The sequence below is a fragment of the Hydra vulgaris genome, chromosome 07 (assembly GCF_038396675.1).
Source record: "Hydra vulgaris chromosome 07, alternate assembly HydraT2T_AEP".
In the NCBI taxonomy this organism is placed as follows: Eukaryota; Metazoa; Cnidaria; class Hydrozoa; order Anthoathecata; family Hydridae; genus Hydra; species Hydra vulgaris.
The window spans coordinates 26,550,620-26,574,433 of NC_088926.1; the positions used below are offsets into that span (position 1 = coordinate 26,550,620).

At 26.8% G+C, this 23,814-nt stretch overlaps 1 protein-coding gene across 1 annotated transcript in view; it reads left to right on the top strand.

Moving 5' to 3' along the window:
- LOC100214271 (phosphoglucomutase-1) overlaps window positions 1-23,814 on the top strand; it is a 43,711-nt gene that overhangs the window by 15,199 nt on the left and 4,698 nt on the right. The window contains exons 3-10 of the mRNA XM_065801503.1: window positions 6,217-6,298; window positions 7,199-7,279; window positions 8,864-9,130; window positions 10,178-10,270; window positions 10,350-10,447; window positions 18,537-18,732; window positions 22,684-22,894; window positions 22,991-23,156. Coding sequence (XP_065657575.1) covers window positions 6,217-6,298; window positions 7,199-7,279; window positions 8,864-9,130; window positions 10,178-10,270; window positions 10,350-10,447; window positions 18,537-18,732; window positions 22,684-22,894; window positions 22,991-23,156 — 1,194 coding nt within the window. The remainder of the gene's footprint in view (window positions 1-6,216; window positions 6,299-7,198; window positions 7,280-8,863; window positions 9,131-10,177; window positions 10,271-10,349; window positions 10,448-18,536; window positions 18,733-22,683; window positions 22,895-22,990; window positions 23,157-23,814) is intronic.

Consider the following 23,814-nt stretch of genomic DNA (forward strand, 5'->3'; position numbering starts at 1 on the left):
AACATATATATCACTTTATTCCGGGGTCTTTGCAGTGGTTTCCGGAATGGCGGTCGCCTTTCAATAACGGAAAAAAAAAAAAAAAAAAGAGTTTTTAATTAAAGTTTGTTAATATTAAAGAGAAAGTAAAGAGCATAGAGAAAGAAAAAAAGAAAAGAAATGTAAACAAAGTACAAGATTAAAAGAAAAAACGTAGAAAAAAATATATGTAAAAATCAAAAGAAAAAATTGCAAATACAATTTAACCACAATAAAAATGGAAAAAGTAAAACAATAACGAATCGAAAAACATTCATTGAAAGAAACAATCATTCGAAAAAAGAAAATAATAAAAAATATAATAATGGCTTGCTTGAAAGCAAAGAATTTTTTTTTTTAATTTTATTAATTTTCTGTGCGTTTTTGTATATTGTCTTGTATGTTTGTCTATTGTTTGTATTTTCCGTCGTGTATTCAAATTCAAATTTATTTTAATATTCGTTATTCTTATTTTCATTAATTATTTTTCCTTGTTTTTCATTATAATAGTTGCTATATGTCATTGCTTACTTTTACGTTTTATCAGTTTTAACTGTTTGTAACTGTCTAACTTTGTTTATGTAGCTATTGTATTTATAAAGACAAGTGACTTATATATAATTATTATTATTGTTATCATTATTATTAATATTATTTTTATTATTTAAACCATTATTATTTTAATCATTTTCATTAGGTGTTTACTTAATATTAGTATATTTACTATTTGTAAACAACCTTGAAATGTATCTATTTCAGAAATATATATTACATTCCTAATTATGTCGGATAATCCAGAACCCGAATCTTTTTCTGTTACAAAAACCACCAAACGTTCACAATCAATTGTATGGGATCATTTCACAGTTGATGAGCATGACAAAACCAAGGCCATATGCCAGCATTGTCCAAAGCACAAGAACAAGTATGCTTACAATAAAGGTGGGACAACAAATCTAATGAACCATTTAAATTCTCAACACAAAAGCAAATTACTTGGGGACAGAGAACCAAAGCAACGACGTTTAGATGACATGATAATGACACCAATCGTTTATTCTCCAGATCTATTCAATGAATACTTAGTTAGCTGGATTGTCAAGAATGATCAATCATTTAATGAGGTAGAGTCCAGCCACTTTCGTAAACTACTCACTCTACTGAAACCAAATTTGTCAGTCATGAGTGCGCGCCAATTAAAACGCCAGATAATGGACACTTACAACACCAAAAAACAATTGCTAAAGACCCTTTTTTTGAATCTTGACTCAAAGGTTTCATTCACCACTGACTGCTGGACATCACCCAACAACATTGCTTTTATGGGCATAACGGCTCATTACATTGACAAAGACTGGAACCTACATGCCAAAACTCTTGATTTCAAATCCTTGCCTGATTCCCATTCAGGTTCAAATTTATCTAATGCATTCTTGTCAGTTTTGATTGAATTCGGTCTTACAAGCAAAGGAATGGGCATTACCTTAGATAATGCTTCCAATAATAATTCATTTATGGATATTTTAAATTCCAAGTACGAAATTAAAACCACCTTTGAGCATATCCGATGTTTTGCTCATGTGCTGAATTTGGGCGCGCAAGCAGGTTTGGATGTTTTGAAAGATGATCTTGTAAAACTTAGAACAGGAATTAAAAAAATCCGATCCAGTCCTCAATCATATTCTAGGTTCAAAGGTTTCCAGCAATCAAATTGCACCTTAAAACCAATACTTGATGTCCCTACAAGATGGAACTCAACAGCTGATATGCTTAAACGAGCAATGGAATTAAAAGTTGGTTTCATTGCGTATTTTTGCGATTTTGACTCAACTGCAAACAATCCAGACTGTTGTCTATCAATTTCAGCAGATGTTTGGAACAGGTTTGAAACAATTGTTTTGTATCTTGAACCATTCAAGGAGTTTACCCAGCTTATTAGTGGTGATTCATATTCCACATTGTCTTTGGTGGTTCCTCTCTTCAATATTCTTTTGGATCACATTACTGAATGGATGACCACAAAAACCAACCCTGAAGATAATCTACACCGCTCTACAGTTGCAGCGCTCGCAAAAATTTCAAAATATTATAATTTGACTAGTGACTGCTTTACTATCTGCACTGTCCTGGACCCAAGATTTGGTATTGAATATTACAAAAATGATAAGGGCGCAAACAGCGAGTCGTATACAAAGATTATGGACACAGTCAGTTGTGAATATCAAATCAATTATGCCCCAAGCAATGGTACAACTGCTACAAGCATTCAAAACGTTTCAAAATATACCCCGTTCAAATCGCGTGTTTCATCAAACCCATGTAATGAGTTTGAAAACTATTGTAATGATACAAGTAAGATAGATGGCGGCAATAATAGCAACATATTACTTTGGTGGAAATCTCGATCTGACAAATATCCAAACCTATCCAGAATGGCCAGAGATTACCTGGCCATTCTTGCTACATCTGTATCATCAGAAAGGCTCTTCTCATTAGGAAAAAATCTTATTACTGACAAAAGAAATCGTCTCTCTGCAGATACCATTCAAGCTTGCCAGTGCTTGAAGTCTTGGTTGGAATAAAAAGAATAAAAGAAGCTGTAATGTGTGAGAAATAGTAACAAATGCTGCAATATGAATAAAATTTATAGATTCAGGTAACTAAAATTAATAAATGAAATAAGTTAAATAACGTTCAAATATACATCAAATCTTGGAAAGATTTGAATTTGATCTAAATTCAAAATAGGAAGATTTGAATTTGGCCATTTCAAACATTTGACGCATATTTGATCAAACTATTTGAATTTGTGCCGAACACTAGCGGTATCCCATAAAAACTCTGGGTTCTTCACTGAATGAATAGGATAAAAATAATATAACTGTTAAAATGAAAAGGATTGCAGTAAGCATTTCGGCTCCTGAGGATTATGGTAGAAGTGATATTTTGCTAGAAGTGTTTCAGGCAAGTTCATTGAAAAGCAAAACAAATAAAAAAGGTACTAGAAGATTTTGAAATTGAAAATTAGATTTTTGCTGTTTGTACTGACACAACTATTTCAAACACTGGTGCTCATAATGGAGAAATGGAACTTATAAGTAGATATATTTTCAGGAAGCACATTATGTGGCTTTTATGTTGTTGACACATATATGAGAGGCACATCAGACATTTAGTGCAAGCATTAACAGGAAAGTCTAAGGCACCAAAAAAACAACTGTTTTCAAATTTAAAAAAATATTGGCCTGATAAATTTTTAAGTATGCAATGAAGATATTAACTCATTAGACAAATTTAATTTCAGCATTTTAAAAAACGCTTCTTACATGCATCTGACTGCACATAAAGCTAAAGAATACTTTGTAAATGCTATTACCCTGAAAACCTTTTTCTAGATAAAAACAGACTGTATAAGATTATGTGAACTCGGTTCTTTTTATTTGAGTACCAAAATACCAAACTTTTACCTTCACCAACCCCCTGCTTTTCATTAGTTAAATTAATGGCAAATGGTATATATTTATTAATGCTTCAAAAAGTCATAAGAAACTGATGTTTTTGTCAGTGAAGGAGATTGTACCTTTGGTAGCAATAATTTACATTCCTTGGTTTCTGAAGTCATCTATCATAATCCAGGCACCGTCAAATGATCTCAAAGCTGTTAAAGTAGCCAAAAGCACAGAGGAAGAATACAAAATATTAGGCAAAAGTCTGAAAAGTTATTTTCTCAGGCATGCATGGTACTTAGCTGAGGATATTGTTATTTTATCACCAGCAGATTCAGGTGTAACTAATGGAAAGAACATCTTAATGACACAGAAACTTATTAATTATATCTATCCCAAGGATATTTCTTATTTTGAAATATAGAAACCAGAGATTAAAGATGATATAATCATCTTTAATCTCATGAACACTTGATCTTAATATAAATGATATATTGTTTTGGATTTCTAATGGAAAATTTGTAGATCTTCATTCCAGCTTTAAGTTTTTTAAAGGTTTTGTTTAAATATTCAGTGCACAAATGACTGCTCTGAAAGAAATATTTCTCTATTGCAAGATATCCTGGCAGACAGTCATATTGAAAGTTAGAGACAAAATATCATGGTGGTTGCTAAAAAGAATAGAAAAAGTGTGGAAAAAAGACTCCTTAGCAAAAAATATTTTACATTAAATGTAAATTTTTTTTAACTTTGATCAAACAAAAAATATTTTGAACCGAAATAAACTATTTTTATCTTCGGATTGATCTATTATTTAAATATTAGACATTTTGAAGAAAAATCAAAATCTACACCTAACACTTTCTGAAGGTTAGGACACCTAAAATTTTGGATTTTTCTTTTATTTAGGGTATATAACCAGGATGCGTTTCGAACCTTTTAGTTTTGAGAAAAAAGTTGTATTTTTACTACTCATGAGATCTCATTTGAACAACAATCTTGGCATAACTTCCGAAGATGTATAATTCAGTTTGAAACATCATGATTAAATCTCTCTAAAAGGTGACTTTTTACATCTGTAAGCTGTTCCAGATGCAATGTCTAATGAGAAACAAGCTTAAAATAGTTGCTTATATTTTTATTGTTTGCTTCTAGACCTTCTTCAAATAAATTGCTTAGGCCATAACCATCATTAAGAATAATTAATTCAGCTGAGTGATGAAGGACTACATGAAGAATATGGTTAATTTGTGCCCATTGCATATTTGTAATAATGTTAAGTGTAGCATTATTACATAACTCTTGTAATTTTAATTATATGTAGAGAAGAAACTATACAAAGTGTTACACTGGTTTAAGATTGTAATAGTAACATGTTATTTGTGTACATAAGAGTGCATAGATCCTTTATAGTAAATAATAGTTACTAAAAAATGATGTCCTTCTGTTCTGACCAGAGTTGCAACACATATTTAGTAATAACCCTGTCTTTTGCATTATGTATTGGTTCAAAAAGTTTTAAAAACCAGGTAGTCCTGTTTATATAAGAATGTGTAATACATATGCTTTTTTAATCAAATTTGGTGTGTGGTTTTTTAGTCAGTCCTTTTCTTGTGGCTAAACCTCCAGTTTCAGTAAGAATAATGCCATCCTCTTTAAATAGTTTTTTGTATAACATCCATGTTTCTTTTAATGATTAATTAATCAGGAATCCTTCACTAACTCTCTCTACATCTGTCTATTTAGTAGTTTTTGTTTTGCAAAGTATGCAATCTGCACATACAATCTGCACCACTTAGTCCGCTGATGAGTCTTTAAGTTTTAAATTCTTCATTGTATCTTTAATATAAATTTTGACATTAAAATATTTTTTGCCAAACTGACACAACACAATTCCTTCTGCATTTAATTCTTCTCATACATTATCAGCGATTGGGATTATAAGATCTAGCAAATCTTGATTAGTTTCTGCTTCCCTTATCAAAAGCACAGGGCATAACAATGCATTTGGTGAATAATTTTGCCACAGTGTCATATTTTGCTATCTTGATGGCATTTTAGTTTCGGAGGAATAAGGCATTTGAAGCATATTCCTTTCAATCATTTCTTTTGATTTTGTTAATGCTTGTTGCCCTGATTTACAGAAAACATGAAATGTGTTTTGAGGATAGCTGCTCACAGCCATCCTTAAAACACATTTTTTGCAAAATTTTTTCATAGTTTTCTCATTTGCTCATACTCATTTTCCCTACTTAGTGTAAGGGAATGCATTAAAGCTATGAATTCATCTGTGTTAAAGGTATCTATTGTTTTCACATAGTTTTTAAAAAGTGCATTGCCAGCACGACCATTATTCTTATTATTATGTGTATTAACTCTATATAAGAGGTAACCCAATAACAAGTTAACATTTAACTCTGAACATTAATTAGTGATAAAGTTGTTTATATACTTGGCAAGTTCTTGTATCCCTTTCTTTTTCATGTGTTTTTATGTGTCCTTTCCTTTTTTATTACCCAGTTCTGTAAATGATTTTCTTTGTTTTAAAAGAACCTTTCAAAACAAAGAAAATCATTTACAGAAGTTTAAAAGAAAATCATTTATGAAGTTAACATTTGAAACAACTTTAATATTTTAAGGAGTGCCACTTGGCCATGGAAGATTTGATAGTTTCCATATTATCATATTATCAATGAAATCTAAAATTATGATATTTATATATTTTAATATTTAATAAATAAATATTCTTTAGGTTCAAAAACTTATTATTGGCACTAATGGTATCTTATCAACACCTGCTGTATCATGTATAATACGAAAAACAAAAGCTATTGGTAGGTAATGCTTAAGTGTTTTTTTTGTTTGTTTTGAAAAATATGAAAATTTAGAAAAAATAATGACATTTTTACACTTAAAGGCTTTATACTAAGTCTTTTAAACCGGTTTCCTCCATAAACAGTAAAAAAGTTAATCAGAAATACTTTTCAATTCTACATAAAAGTCTTTGGCTCCTAATTTTTTAACCACAATTTTCATTTTTGACAAAAATGGCTTATTTGAAATGCAATCTTTTCTCCGTATTTGAGACTTACAGTAAATTTTAACTTTAATAAACTCTTTTCTTTAGTTTGATTATTATTGCAAAAGATAGATAAAAAATAGAATATGTTGTATTTGTGGAAAAAGAATGTGGTAGTAGTAGTTCGGCTGTAGTTGTGGTTATAGTGCTGTAGTAATGACAATAATGTAAAGAAATAATGATAGCAATGAGGATGTGATAAATGTTTATGATCAACTTCTTGTTAGGCGTCCAGAAGCTCAAATTTAACAATTCTGGTATCCAGAAGCTCTAAAAATGTTGGCTGACCCATGATCTGCTATAAGAAAAAAATTCACAAGATTTAATGACTTAAAACTTATTTTTTTTAAGCCTAGAGTTCTTGCTGCAATTATACCTAAGGACTGTGGGTTCAAAAATTGATTGTTTCTCTAACCTAAACGCCCTAAATTTTTTCCCATTAGTCCATAAGCTTTTTTATACTTTTAAAGCTCCTGGATACCAAAAACTAGGAAAAAGTAATCTTTTTGTGATTTTCAAATCTGGAGTCCTTTTTGGGACTCTGTATCCCTACTTCTTGTTATTAATCTTGTCCTATTTAAATTTTCTAAATTAATTTTTGGACATAAACTTTTTTTATTCAATTTTATACAAAATCTACATTTCTGTTATAAAGGTGGAATCATCTTAACTGCTAGCCACAATCCTGGGGGTAAAGATGGAGATTTTGGCATCAAGTATAATATATCAAACGGAGGTACATTTTTTGTTGTTTTTACTTCAGTTATTGTTTGGTTTTGGTTTTTTTTTATTATCAATTAAAAACTATTTGTATTTATTATTATTATTAGAAGTTATTATTGTTAATTAAGTTTATTATTGTATAATTTTATAAAGCATGATAAAATGTTTATCAAAAATGAGAGAATATAAGCATAGTATAAGATAATTGTTTCAAATTTAATAAATGTTTTGATATTTATAATGGTTACAATTTAAAATGTACTAATATTTACAATTTAAAATTTAACAATTTTTTTTTATATTTACAAAAGTGAATTCTCAAAGAAGTGTTTAAAAAAATCAATAATCTTTTGAGGAGGAAAATCAGTGTTAACATTCTCATACCATTGTTAAAGCAGATTAGAGCAACCATAAAATTAATATTTGTTATGTAAAAGTTAATAATAGAATACTTGTTTGAGTAATTGGTTTGTTATAAAAGAAATATTTTTATGTCCTTCTAGTAATAGGGGGTTTATTGTAATAATTATTGTGATAATTATTTAAAATGATGTAATCTAGGTATTTAAAGTACATCAGACTATTTTACAACATTGAATTTTATTTTGAGAGATTTCTTGCTGAAGTAGATTTAAAAATAATGTTAAAAATTTTGATATGTTGATAAGTATATGCAAATTTGAAATTAAGTCCAGTATATCAAAATCATGTAATATTTAAAAGAAATTATTTCCAATTTAAAATCAAATGTTGTACTTTTTAATAAATATATTTGTATTGTTCATTGCATAAACTGACAAAAAATGTGATATATTTAGATTAACTAATATATCACATTTTTTCAATTGGCTCTTTATTTAGTAAACCTTACAAATTTGTTTTGTCAGAAATCTATAATATAAATATCCAAAATACAAAACAATTGTATTTTGCTTTAATTGTTGACAATGAAGTAGCTAATAGATACTAATGAAGGATGAAGAATTTTGTGCAGTTTCAATTAGTGTTAGGAGAATTTTTAAAATTCTTTTTTAATCTAAAAACAGATTTTCTGAGTTTAATTTTGGTTTTAACATTTTTAAATAATTATACCTTGGAGTTAATCAAACGTGTCATTTTGAAAAGGACTCCATTTAAAACATTTTACTTTTGTGAGTTTTATTTGTTACAAAAAAAAAAAACATAAATCAGAATACAGAAGTGTTTTATTTAAGTTTTTAAACTGTTTAAAGTTTTGGATTAATGTCCTTTTCAAAATGGCAGAATCAATTGTTACTAAGTCTTATGCTTCATTTATAAACATTCGATTTGATAAACTCATTGAACTAGACAGTTTGTCAGTGACCAACTGAACAATTCCATGAACAATAAATTCTTATAGTTCAATTTTAAATTCAGTTTGATTTCATTCAATTTAAAGGGCTTATGATAAAAATAAGAAAACAAGACCAAATTGTTGATGTTGTTGTTAGTTTGATAATATTATTGTCCTCTAGATATTTATATGTTGCTTAAGTGATGTTTATGTTTACTTCTTTATTTTATTTGTTTTTTTATTACCAGAATCCATTATTAACTAAATTCACAAACTTTATAGGGCCAGCACCAGAATCTGTTACTAATGAGATATACAAATATACTTTATCTATCAACTCCTACAAAATATGTTATGGTCTAAAAGATGTTCAGATTGATAAAGTCAATGAGTTTCAATTTGATATTGATGACCATAAGTTTATAGTTGAAGTAATAGATTCAGTTGAAGACTATGTTGCCATGGTAAAATCTATATTTGATTTTGAACGCTTAAAAGATTTATTATCATCTGGTGAATTCAAAGTGATTGCAAATGGAATGAATGGAGGTAAGACTTAGGGCATATTTTACTTGCACATTATACAGACCCTGAAGTACTTGACCTAAAACCCTAAACCATTTAAACATACCTTTCAAAATCCTAAACCATTTGACATACCTGTCAAAAGAAAGACTGAAATTATTTTGTGTATAAATTTGTTTAAATACAAAATTAAACATTTTTTACATGACTTTATGATGGTACAAGTACAAATATTTTACTCTGTTGTAACTATCTAATATTTTACTGTTTTAAAATTAACTAATATTTTACTGTGTTAAGTACAATAAAATATTCATTTTATAAAATTGATTTATTTTTCACACACAAAAAAATTGATTTGAGTCCCACCAATCAACAGAGATTTAAATCTCACCGATCAAAATCTTTTTTAACTTTAAAAAAGTTTATAAAAAATATTAAATTATTAAAAATCAATACTTTTTACACAGAATTTTTTCACACACACACAAACAACTAGTACAGGTGCTCATAAAATTAGAAATAATTGCTCGCCATATTTTTTTTTTTTTTTTTTTTTTTGTTATTCACCTCCTCAAGGCCATGAAGGCCACTACAGATGAGGAGGCTACTCAATAGTGGTTATAACCCTCTCTCAACTCTATAACTCCGAAACACGAACCTCGACAAACAAGGCCGCTGCGCGGAGAAACAAGTTGAGCGCGGTACTACCAGGGACGTGGTGGGGATCGAACTCGGAACCTCTCGCTTCTGAAGCGAGCGCTTTACCACTACACCACTACCGCATTTTATATTTTGAGTTATACCTATATAGTTATATATAGCTATAACTCATTTTATAGTTACTATTGGTATATTGGCATTCAGCAATACCGACCTAACTGCCAAACTAGAAGTGTTTGAGGTTGGCAAAAAATTGTCGACCTTGTTTCTATGTTTTATGGTAAAACCTTTTTATCAAATTTTTTTTGCAGACTTCTAACAGATTAAGGTTGGCAAAATGTTGATGACCTCATTTTTTCTAATTCTGAGGGCTGCATGTTCTATTTATATATTTTAATGTTATTACAGTTACTGGTCCATACCTAAAGCAAATATTGTGTAAAGAGCTTAACCTTCCTGAAAGTTCTATAATTAACTCAGTTCCTAAAGAAGACTTTGGAGGTAAATTATGTTTTTCTCATAATTTTTTTCAAAATGGTAATATAAACATTGCTTGGTTTAATCTTTTTTTATTAAAAAGGTCTTCACCCTGATCCTAATATGACATATGCTGCAGACTTTGTTTCTTTAATGAAAGAAGGTAACTATATGTTTGGTGGTGCCTTTGATGGAGATGGGGTAAGATTATATATTTATTTCATAAACACATATTTTTATGTGCACATTTATTTTATAATCATTCCATTGTTTTGGGATTTAAAATTTTTCCAAATATATGTAATTAATAAAGTTAATGTGGTTCACATTTTTTTATGGTCATCTAAAATATAAAAAATTAAAATGCCTAATGAACATGCAGTACTATATTTGAGTGATTTAGTTTTTATATAATGAAAAAGTGTGTCATTGTTCTTAATTATAAATATAAAATCCAGTAAGTTGGTATATCTAGCCTAAAGAATGTTGCATAGACTTTTTATGTAAGTTTATATCATCCATAGAATAAAATGTATTTTTAGCAATAAGGCTGAAATCAAATTTAAAAATCTATGTAATTTTTTTGAAGAGCATTAACAAAATGCTTAAACTTCATTATACAGTCCTTGATTTTATTGTCCTTGATTTTATAGTCCTTGATCATACAGTCCTTAATTATGCAGTCCTTGATTATACAGTCCTTGATTATACAGCAATTGATTATATAGTCCTTGATTATACAACCCTTGATTATACAACCCTTGATTATACAGTCCATGGTTATATAGTTTATGATTATACAACCCTTGATTATACAGCCCTTGATTTTACAGTCCTTAATTTTACAGTCTTTGATTTTACAGTCCTTGATTATACAACCTTAGATTATACAGTCCTTGATTATTCAGTCCATGGTTATACAGTCCGTGATTATATAGTCCTTGATTATACATTCCTTGATTATACAACCATTGATTATCCAGTCCTTGATTATACAGTCCTTGATTATACAACCCTTAATTATACAGTCCTTGGTTATACAGTTTTATATTATATACAGATTATATAGTCCTTGATTATACAGTCCATGGTTATGCAACCCTTGATTATCTAGTCCTGGATTATACAGTCCTTGATTATACTAGTATCTGTGTATATGTATGTGTATATCTACATATCTATCTATCTCTATATATATATATATATATATATATATATATATATATATATATATATATATATATATATATATATATATATATATATATATATATATAAATATATATACATATATATATATATATATATATATAATATATATATATAATATATATATAATATATATAATATATATATATAATATATATATATAATATATATATATGTATATATATGTATATATATATATATATATATATATATATATATATATATATATATATATATATATATATATATATATACATACATATATTTAACGTATTGAAATTTTATAATTTTAAATGTGATATTTCGGCTCATATAGCTATTTTCCAACTTAAATACGTTACAAAATTATTGTAAATAACAAATTTTTGTAACATATTTTAATTTGAAAATGGTACCAATTGTATGAGTCGAATATCACATTTAAAATTTAAAAATTTAACTAGTTAAATAAATAGCATCTCACCGTAAATGATATATTTTCAATTTTATATATTACTTTTTAATATATTTAATATATAATATGTTATATATATAATTTTCCTTTTTACATCTTATAAAAACAATGTCTTTTCTTTATATATTGAAAAAAATTTTTATTTAATACTGTTGCTTACTTTAAAATGATTATAGGGTCATTCCATATAGTCGCAGTCGTGATATTTCTACTGCAAAAGATGAAAATATAAGCAAGGAACTTAATAAACCTATTTTTTTTGTTTATGTGTACATTTGGTCTTTTACTACTATCTGAAAAATTTACAGTAAATTTTATACTATAGTTGCATTCGCTATGTCAAAATAAAATCAGTCGCTGTCGTGACAGCTACTAAATCAGAGTACTTTTGAGTTTTTGTAGAAAACTTTTGACAAATTAAAAATTTATTATTTTTAATTATATTTTAGAGGATGTTGTATTAACTATAATACAATTTTTTGTTTGTTTATGTTTTACATAAATTGGTAACTAGCAAAAAGTCGCGGTTGTGACAAAATATTGTACTATCAGATAACATTACATTTTAGCTATTTTTAAGATATATTTTAGCAATGCCAAAGTTTTTAAAACTATATAAGCAATTTGAACAATGTTTATAGTTATCCTTAGAATAATATAAGATACATCAACAAGTTTTTTATAAAAAAACGTAACAAATCACTTTATTAAATTGCAATATTAAAGACATATTTAAATAAACTAAACAAATCAATACCATAACTTTGGGTAACTTTGCGCAACCAAAGTCAAAGATATTTTACTCGATAGCAGTTAAAAATTTGAATTACACTATCAAAACACTTTTAAAGTCAGCTGTATATTCTAGTTTTAATTTGAAAATAGTGTAAAATAGTCATTTTAACAAAATTTCTTTCTACACAAGTTGTTTTATTTAAACATAGAAAAAAGCCACGCAAATAATTTCTTGCAACTTTTATCTGTTAAGCACATCAGAAGATCCGAAGGTGAGTAAACGGCATAACATGCTCATCATAATAATAATTTGAATTATTCTATGTTTTAATGCAATTTTCAGTATAGATGAATAAAAAATACCAATTTTGTAAATAAATTACTATTTTGGACTAAATTGGGATAACTTTGCACAATGTGCAAAATAACCACAAGTGATCATCTAAAAACAATACTTTTTAAAACTTGAAGTAAATTGTATACGTAAAGTAATTAAATATACTTTTAATGTTTTCATTTATTTTTTTGCTAATTAAAAATAAAATTGATGTTTTTTTCCAGATGTCAAGTTGTTAAAAAGCCAGAAAATATAAAAACTATACAAATCATGACCTATCCAAATGTCTTGAAGACGTAAAATGTAATAAGCTGACACAAAAACAAGCTATTGCTAAATATGGCATTAGTTAAAGAACGATTTGTTACAAATTGAAAGGAAAACACAACTTGAAACATGGTAAACCATACTTCTTTTCCGAATTCGAGGAGGATGCTTTTGTGAAGTATACCATTCAGTTGAGTGATTTTGGATTTCCAATTGGAAAAGAAGATTTACGTTATATTATGAATAATTATCTAATTAGTTCAGGAAAAAAAGTAAAAGAATCTAAAGTCTTTCCTGGATCTGATTTAATTAACTCATTTTTAAAAATACATCCACAGCTTACTAGTAAATTTGTGCCAAACTTAAAAAAATCTTGAGCAGTTGGTAATGAAGAAATTTTAAAGGACTATATACAACAATTATTCAAAACTGCACAAAATGTACCTCCAGGCAACATATATAATTACGATGAAACAAATTTGACTGATGACCCACAAAAAAATGCTTGGTAAAGAGAGGTTACAAGTACCCAGCAAATATAAAAAACGCTTTTAAGACAAGTATTTCCATTATGATATCAGTTAATGCTGCAAGTGAAGTTCTACCCCCTTTTGTTGTTTATAAGTCTATAAATATGTATTTAACTTGGTGTGTAGAAGGTCCTAAAGGAGTCAGATACTTCAACACTAAAAGTGGTTGGTTTGATGGAGCAGCTTTTGAAGAGTGGTTTTTTTCTATAGTTTTACCTTTAAAAAAAAAATTAGGAGTTAAAGTTTAGTTTCAGGGATAACTTATCCTCTCATATCTCTCCAAAAGTAATTAATGCCTGTGAAAAAAATGAAATACTATTTGTTTGCCTACCTCCTAATAGCACGCATATAACTCAACTTCTTGATGTTGCTTTCATTAAACCTTTGAAAATAGCTTGGAGTAGAGTACAAAGATTCTCCTGCTGGCTGCACAAAAACATCTCTTGAAAAACAACATTTTTCAGAACCTTTAAACAAGTTATTGGTTGCTATAGAACCATATCAAGCTAACGACTTAAAATCAGGTTTTAGAAAGTGTTGTATTCATTCAGTAAATGTCAATCAACTTCTTACACAATTTAGAGAGAGAGAATTGTACGATAAAGAATTATTAGAGGAAAGCTTTAAGATTTTTTTACAAGAAAAATATAAATCCTTGCTGTCTTCAGAAACTAAACAACAAAAAAAAGAGCTTTCTGTTCCTGCAGGGAAAAGTGTTGTCCAAGATTTAGAAAAATTTAATAAGAGTTTTGATATTGGCTAAAAGCTTGCAAAGAAAAAAAAAACAGAACAAAAACACAAAGAGCATAAAGCCAAAAGTTCAATCTGAAAAAGATCCAAAAAAGTGCCATGATCACAGTTCTAGCTCCAAATCATTGAGTGACATTGAAAATAAAATTGTTAACAAAAAGAATAAGAATGAGAAATCAAGCTCAAAAAATTTGATACATGAACTTTTACCTGGACAAATTACAAATGTCAAGGAAAAGAATGTGTATATGAAAGGAGTAATAAAAATATTAAATGCTTGTCTGTCACACGAGAAGATTTTTATTCATGGGACAATATTTGTTTCACAATAAGGAGCCTCAAAAAATAACCTAATCTAGAAAACGTTACAAAGTACCTCTATTAGACTTTCATTCTCTTGAAGTTTGTTTAGTTAACTTTAATTTTTTGTTAAAAAGATAATTGTCTATATTAAAAGAAACTTGGTGTTTTTGTTTTTTAATATCGCTGTGTTTCTTTTTATAGTGTTAAATTTTTAATATCCAAAACAATTGTAAATCTGATTTTATTTATTTTATTTTTTTTATTCATCATTAGAATGTTAAAAATTAGAATTTAATTCGTCATTTTCTTGTTAGAATTGTCTTAAACAGTATGATAAAAGAGTTTAAATAGCAAAATTCATATAAACGGTAAAATTCCTTCCAAATTTTTTAAAGCTGTGCAAAGTTAGCCAAAACCCTAGTTAACTTAGGACATAGTTTAGACACCCATAAATATTACTTCTTAAATGGTTAAAAAAAAAAGTTCTTATAATAACAGTTTTTAGATTGTCTAAAGAAAATATTTGGCAAGTTTTTATAAATATTAAAGAATTTTAAAGCCAATTTTTAGAAACACTAAGCAAAAAATTTCAAATTTTTGCACAAAGTTACCCAAATTTACGGTATACTAAATAACGATTTTTTGTTTGCTGTGTTATTCGTCTATAGTGGTGATATTTTTTTCATGCTAAAAATTTCATTCTTAACTTTCCAGTAATGGTAAAGTATATCTTTAAACTTTTCTGCTAGTAGTAAAGTATCGCTTAGCAGACTATAATGTTGATCAATTTCATATTCAGTCAAATATATTAAATTTATATAAAAATTGAACTGTTTAAGAAAAATACATATAAAATTAATTCAAGGAAAACACTTACCCATATTTTGCTGTGATCATTTTTTTCTGTTAAATAAGCAACCATATTTTTCAAATTTTTTACAATTGTAAAAAATATGTTTTTTACAACAGCATTCTTTGTTTTCCTCTCTTGATGGTGGTGGCATTCGGTTATTAGGACAGTTAGCACAAAAACTACATGAGGCAATCTGGAGTGAGAGGGCTGCAAAGAATCCATTTGTTTACCCAGTTTGTGTTAAAAGGTTCAAAATTAGGGTTTTAGGATAAAGCGTTTCATATATTAATAAAATATTCATGAATTAGACAACAGCAGGTTTCAAGAGGCGTCTCTGAATATGTGAATATTGAAGCTCAATGAAGTGCACAAACATTGGAAAAATTTTATCTCGCTACCAAATTCTTCTGCGTACAGGGCATAATATTCCCTTAATTTAAGTAACAAGTAATGTTTTTGAAATTTTTTACCATCAATTTATATAAATTCTTTTATACCTGGACTCCATTGAGATATTTCTTCATGATTGAAAACACTAGAAGATAAACAGATGCATTTTTTTATCTTTATATCTGGTAAAGAGATGTTCATTACTATTGCTAACTTTTTAATGTCATAATCTGCTTTTCATGGCAACTTTGGTAAAGCCAATTTAATGCAGTTTACAGCATGACCTTAATGATAGACCATTTCCATTTGACTAGAAGAAAAACAAGGAATATCAATGTTACCTTGAAGTTTTTAAAGTTCTCTGTGTTTACGCTGTCGTAATTTAGCAAGCTTCTTATTTTTCAATTCTTGCTCTTGCGTTGATTGTTGGCAACAAGTATTATTTCGTTCTTTTTTTATTTCTTTTAATTCAGTTTTCTTTCTTTCTCTATAATCTTTTATTCTTTTGTTTTAATATTATATGTTTCCTGTATTTTTATATATAATATGTCAAATAAGTTGTATTTTAAATTTGTTCATTTTAAATATATCAATTATTTAAATTACTCTTTATAACACGTGTTTTAATTAAAGTTTTCCAAATTAAATTATCTTCTTTGACGCATTTGAACATCTAAACAATGCATTTAAACATCGAAACAACCCATTTAAACATCGAAACATTTGTTATGTTGCGGTTGTGACAAAAAAGAAGCTGCTTTTCACTTTTTTCCAGACTTATAAATTTATATAAAGGGTATGCGCGCCTGAAAATCTGATATGCAAATTTTTTCAAACCAATTGGAATGCAACATAGGAATCTATGAATAAATCAAAGTTTAAACAGACTTATAAACCAGGATTTTATAAATTTTTTTTTTACATGTTTATTCATTTCAACTAAAATGCTTTTGTTAAATATTTTCTAATAAAAAAAAATTAGGTTTAGGTTGTATAAAATAAATTTGTTATAATAGTCGCGATGTCGTGATGGTGAAAAATGCCTTTTTTCTTTTTAGTAACGTACCAACTAATTATTAAGATAATAATCATTATTAGCAAACTTATTTAACCACTAATGTTTAATCTGAGAATTAAAAATTTAAAAAAAAAACCATGTTTTTTATATTATAAAATATAAAAAATGGCTACCAAATTTTAAATATCTCCTACACATGCATAAAAATAAATCGAAGTAAAGATATTTTTTTTAGATGCACTAATGTGTCAGTTTATTTAATTTAAAAAAATCTATTTATATTATTCAGTTTAAATATTTTTGAAATATGACAATCTTATATGGCATGACCCTATAGTTGTTTTTTAATAATCCTGAAAAATGATATACATGTTTCTAGTAAAAAGATTACCCATACAGCAAATATTTTACTGTGTTACATACAAAATGATTGACCTGCACATCCATTAAAAAAAAATAATTCTAGTGGAAACACCAGATTTTTTGAAGCATTGTAAGAAGACCAATATAATTTTAAACAAATAAAATAAATTATTAATATAATTAAAATATTATATAATTAAAATATTGCATAAATCGCTTTTAAAATATTTTTTACATGAGTTTTTATATTTTTAATTTCTTAACATTTCCATCTAATTATGTTTTTTTTTTATTAACTTTACTATGTCCAGATCTTCAATAGAAGATTTATCTTTTGTTAAAAGTTATTAAATAGGTTTTGTGTTAAACTAAGATATGTTATCATAAGATAATCATAACCTTTCCTGCAAACCTGCAAATGTTTATGTGTAACACATAGGTGTAAATGGGTATCATAAATATTGCTTAAAAAAACATATTTTTTAACATATTTTTTTAAACTCAGTACTAGTCTATTAAGTTAAAAGCTCGGTCTAATATAATTATCTAGGTAGTAGCCAGGCTTAAAATTGTTTGTGTTATGCATCATTTATTGTAATAATTAATTTTAATTTTTCATATGACGAACTCTTTATAAAGTTATTACATGTTGCTTTATGTTGACTGTGTTAAATGAAAATAGATTCCATTATTCCTTACTCAGCTTTATCTGATTAAAAGACATTTAGAAAACACTTTTTACTCTTTGTTTTTTTATCCTTTTTTTTTATTTGGTTCTACTTCAAGTTCTTTATTTTATTCTTTTAATTTTGTATGTTTAGTGATTTGCTATGTCAATAATTGACTAATGTTTTTAGCTTATTCACAGGATCTAAATTATTTTTTTTGTGGGTTTTTCATGTCAATAGTTTGTCTTTTATATGGATTAATTTGTTCATTTGTTACTTTTTTGTTTGTTTGTATTTTTAATTTAGATAGCTGCAAATATTTTTTAAAAAATATTAGAATAATATTTAAAAAAAATATATAGAGAGAGAAGTCCTAGTATGTAGTTTTAGTAGATTTGTTCTGATTTTTATAGGATCGCAACATGTTACTTGGCCAATATGGTTTTTTTGTGAATCCATCAGACTCTGTTGCTGTTATTGCTGCAAATGCTTCCTGCATTCCTTTTTTTAATGCCGGATTGAAAGGTTTAGCTCGTAGTATGCCAACAAGTGCTGCTTTAGATAAAGTAGCTTCTGCGCTTGATATTCCAATATACGAGGTTCCTACAGGTATAAATGTTAAAAACATAAATATATTTTTTTCTATAAATCTATCAGGTGGAAACAAAAAATCTCGTCAACTTTGAGTTTCTAACTTTATTTAAAATTAAATATTTGCACAATAATTAGCATTTCATCTTAATATTTAATAGGCTTGGGGAGGGGGGGGGATTAGTGGTTCAATTTTTTAGTGAATCAATGCATCATTTTGTGGATTTTATTATCCACTTTTCATTAATTCAATTTTTATAAAAGTCGTTATTGTTTGTTGCCACTCCGTTTTTCTTATGAGGAATTCTTTTTACTATTACTCAAAAATCTTTGATCTTGTACTCTTCTGATTGGAAGGATTCGCATCTACTCTTCTGCATGGTTGGAAGGATTCGAATCCTTAGGAACAGTTTCAACATTATTTACTTGGCACTACTTAAGAGCATTATTAGAAAAGTGAGAAGCTAGATTGGTATAAAAGATACATTGCCATTTGTGCATTTTTGTCTTTTTTGGAAGCATTCATTAATGTAGAGATCAACAGTTAATCTAGCATTATATTGATCAACAGTTAGTTTATCTAGCATTATATTGATCAACTAAAAAAAAGAAAATAACATTTAATTTAAAATAATTTTTTAAATAAAATGTTTTTATGGTATTCGTAAAATTATAATTTAACGTTGACCAGATCTTTTTGAATCCACCTGAAATTTATACTATATATTTATGTGTGTATATATATATATAAAATATAATAAACATATATGTTATATATGTTTGTGCGTGTATATACATATATATCAACCTTCGGAATTAGGGTCGGCATTCGGCAATGCTGACCTAACTGCCGACCTGAAAGTATTTGAGGTCGGCAAAAAATTGCCGACCTCGTTTCTATGTTTTATTGGTAGACCTTTGTATCAAATAATTTTTGCCGACCTGATGCCGACCTCAAAAAGATTGAGGTCGACAAATTATTGCCAACCTCATTTTTCCTAATTCCGAGGGTTGTATATATATATATATATATATATATATATATATATATATATATATATATATATATATATATATATATATATATATATATATATATATATATATATATATATATATATATATATATATATATATATATATATATATATATACAGTGGTGGCCAAAAGTATGGAAACTTTTTTAAAATTACATTTTTTTTTTATTTGTATTAAATAAAACCAAAATTATTTAACCCGAGTGTACTTGCAATAGTCTACTTTATATATACTACAAGTTTGAACTTGTCTTTTCTAAGACATTTTATTACATACTAATATTTCTTAATTTCGATTGGACAAAAGTATGGAAACTTGTTCAAACTTGTCATTAAACATAAACAAATCTTATCATTTAGAATTAAAACGTGTTAGAATTGACATCTTTGTTAGTTCATCATAGTTTACTTTTATATTATTCAGTATGGCACCGCGAAAATATTATTCTAGTGATATTAAAAATAAAATAGTTGAGTGTTTTAAAAACGGTAATAAAACAATTGATATTTCTCGAAATTTTCAAGTTCCAAAAGGTACAGTTTCAAAAATTATTAAAAAATTCACAGAAAGGGGAACTGCGGAAGTGAAAATGAAACCCGGAAGACCAAGAAAAACAACAAAAAGATTGGATAAAGTTATAAAAAATACTTCTACAAAAGATCCTAGAAAGTCATCAAAGGATATAAAAGAAAAAATCTTGGAACAGCATGGAGTTTTATTATCTGACAGGACAGTTCGTAGAAGGTTAAATGATGCGGGCTTAATTAGAAGAGTGGCTGTCAAAAAACCATTAATTTCTAAGAAAAATAAGATGGGTAGATTATTGTTTGCAAGGGAACATTTAAAATGGTCATAAGTTTCCATACTTATGACCATACATATGTAGTAAGTGTTGCATTTTTTATAAATGAATAAAAAGCATTTTTGAAAAGTTTCCATACTTTTGATCACCACTGTATATATATATATATATATATATATATATATATATATATATATATATATATATATATATATATATATATATATATATATATATATATATATATATATATATATATATATATATATATATATATATATATATATATATATATACATATATATATATACATATATATATATACATATATATATATACATATGTATATATACATATATATATATACATATATATATATACATATATATATATATACATATATATATATATACATATATATATACATATATATATATATATATATATATATATATATATATATATATATATATATATATATATATATATATATATATATAAACACACACACACACACAATATATTTATTTAATTAAATGTTGAAATATATTCAGCTCTTTAAATATTTACTGAGGTAAATGCTTTTGCAATGATTTTAAAGTTGCATAAGCTTTGGCAAATGTTTATATCAGCAAAAACTGCATGCATCATCATGCTTTTTTTTAATTGTTTTTTTTTAGTTAATTTTTTTAATTATTTTGATTGTTTAGTATACAAAATATTTTAGCTATAATTGTAACTTAGTTATGACAAAAACAAAGTAGTTTTTAATAAAGAATTCTCTGCAAGCTGAACATATCTTAGGTTCAGAGAAAAAGTTGTCTTTTAGCTTTCATAAAATTACTCTATTGTTGGAATGTGCCAAAATACAAGTATAAACTAGTTTCATAGATATGTGAAATATATATAAAAAAATATAATTATAATTCTGAAAAACAGTCAAAATTATATTATTAAATATAATAGATTTTTGTGACAGTAGATATTGTTGAAGAAATATGTGTACTTAAAATTTTAGTTCGTTATTTTCTTTTGGTTTAACATTTCTCATAATGCAATCTTTAATATACGTTATCTTGAGCATTGTTTTTCCATAACAGAATCTTTTTCATGTTAGCTGTAATGCATATTCTAATATCCACTTTCTTGTATTTTCTGCTTGCTCATTTTTGACTTTGCAATGCTTAACTTTTTTCCTAATCATATTTATTCTGAGTCCTTTACCATTGATTACATCTTTTCACACTAATCTCTTAGCTTTAATTTTTCTTTTTATTTGTCTCTGCAATTAAGCAATTAATTTTCTAAGATAAATCAAATCTAAGCTCTTCAGAGAAAGTTTTAAAGTCAATATAAAAAGCAAACAAGTATTGAACCCTGAAGCGCACCAACCTTTACTTCAATGCTCATTATCTTTTTTTTTTTAATTTTCTTTTTTGATCTTTTTTGATCTTTTTAATAAATCTTTTTTGATCTTTTTTGATGAATAAACTGCTTTATATTTTGTTAGCAAAAGTTCTATATAAAATCTATATTATCTGTTCAAGCAATTTTATTCCTCAATATGAATCACATTCACCTCTCCTACTTTTATAAATCTTTATTCAACATTTTTCTAATCATTTGGGATTTTATTTAAATAAAAATTGTGTTGTAAAGATTTAGCACCCTACAGGTTATTGGCTCTGTTGGTCCATTTTTGTTCTATTTAAACTTTTAATCTAGCATTTTTTTTAAATCTAATCATCTTGTTTTTACCTCAGCTTTATTTGTAAATATTTTTCCATCTTTAATTTATTTAATATTCTTGAAAAAGTGTGTTTGTCAATATTTTTTTATTTGTAAAAAATTACTAAGTACTCAAATAAATAACGTTATAATAATTAAAATATCTATTGCTTTAATTTAAATTTTAGAAACTAACAAAAATGGAACAATAAACCTTGTACTTTGTTTATATATAAAGCATATTTAAAAAAAGAAAGAACAATAAACCTTGTACTTTGTTTATGTATAAAGCATATTTTTTCTGATTATTTTTTTCTCAATGTGTCAAATAAGGGTTATTTTATTTTATTTTTTGTTGAAATTTGTGGATTGTTATAAGAATAAAATAATCTACACTGTAGGCTGGAAATTTTTTGGAAATTTGATGGACAGTGGCAAACTATCTCTATGTGGAGAAGAGAGTTTTGGTACTGGTTCTGATCACATACGTGAAAAAGATGGAATCTGGGCATTTTTAGCATGGTTAAGTATTTTAGCAACTGATAAAACAAAATCTGTACAGACAATTTTAGAAAATCATTGGCAGACATATGGAAGAAATTATTTTACCAGGTAGGTGCTCACAAGGCTGGGGTTAGTTACAACATGTTATTTTGTCTGACTTGTGTTTTGCAACTTTTGATTATAGATTTTCTTTCATATTTTTAGATATGATTATGAAAGTATCGATTGCGCAAGTGCCAACCTAGTGATTAATAACTTGCGTAAACTGATTGCAGAAGGTGAACTGAAAGAAGTTAATGGGCATGTTGTTCGAGTTGCTGATGACTTTCGATATGTTGATCCAATAGATAAAAGCATCAGTGAAAAACAAGTATTTATTGATTATATTTATAGTTTTTGTATTTCTATTTAAAAAGATTAAAATTTAATTATCTTGGAAGAAAACAGCAATTCAACAAATATTGAAATGATTTATATAGAGCTGTAATTTTTATAATTTTTTTTATTAAAATTATTTGAAAATTGAAACAACTGTCAAAACTTCAAAGCTGGAATTTAGTCATATATATAAAATAATTTCTATTTCTATATTGTTTATTTAGTAATGTTTTAAATCGTTTTTTAAATTTTTTTCTGCATTTTCAGTATTTTAATTTTGAGTCCACCATTCAAGTAATCGTTCATTCAGAATTCATTCATTTTTTCATTTATTGATTCAAGTAATCAATCTTCAGGATGAAAATCAAAGCTTCTGGATAAAAAACTCTTTTGTTTATTTGACATATGCTTAGCGTTATTTTTTTGTTGAAATATGAAATGTTTTTCTAATCGCAGTTTTTCTGTTGAAGCCAGAAGATTTATATTAAGACTGCTGATATAAACCTTCAAGTTTCTGTTACTGAACTCCAGCTTTCCTATTCTGCTCTAAGCCATCAATACCCACACCATGTCATTTAACAAATTTTACTTTTTTTTGAATGTATGTTTACATATTTTTCAGCAAATCTTCAGTCTTGATGGATAAAATA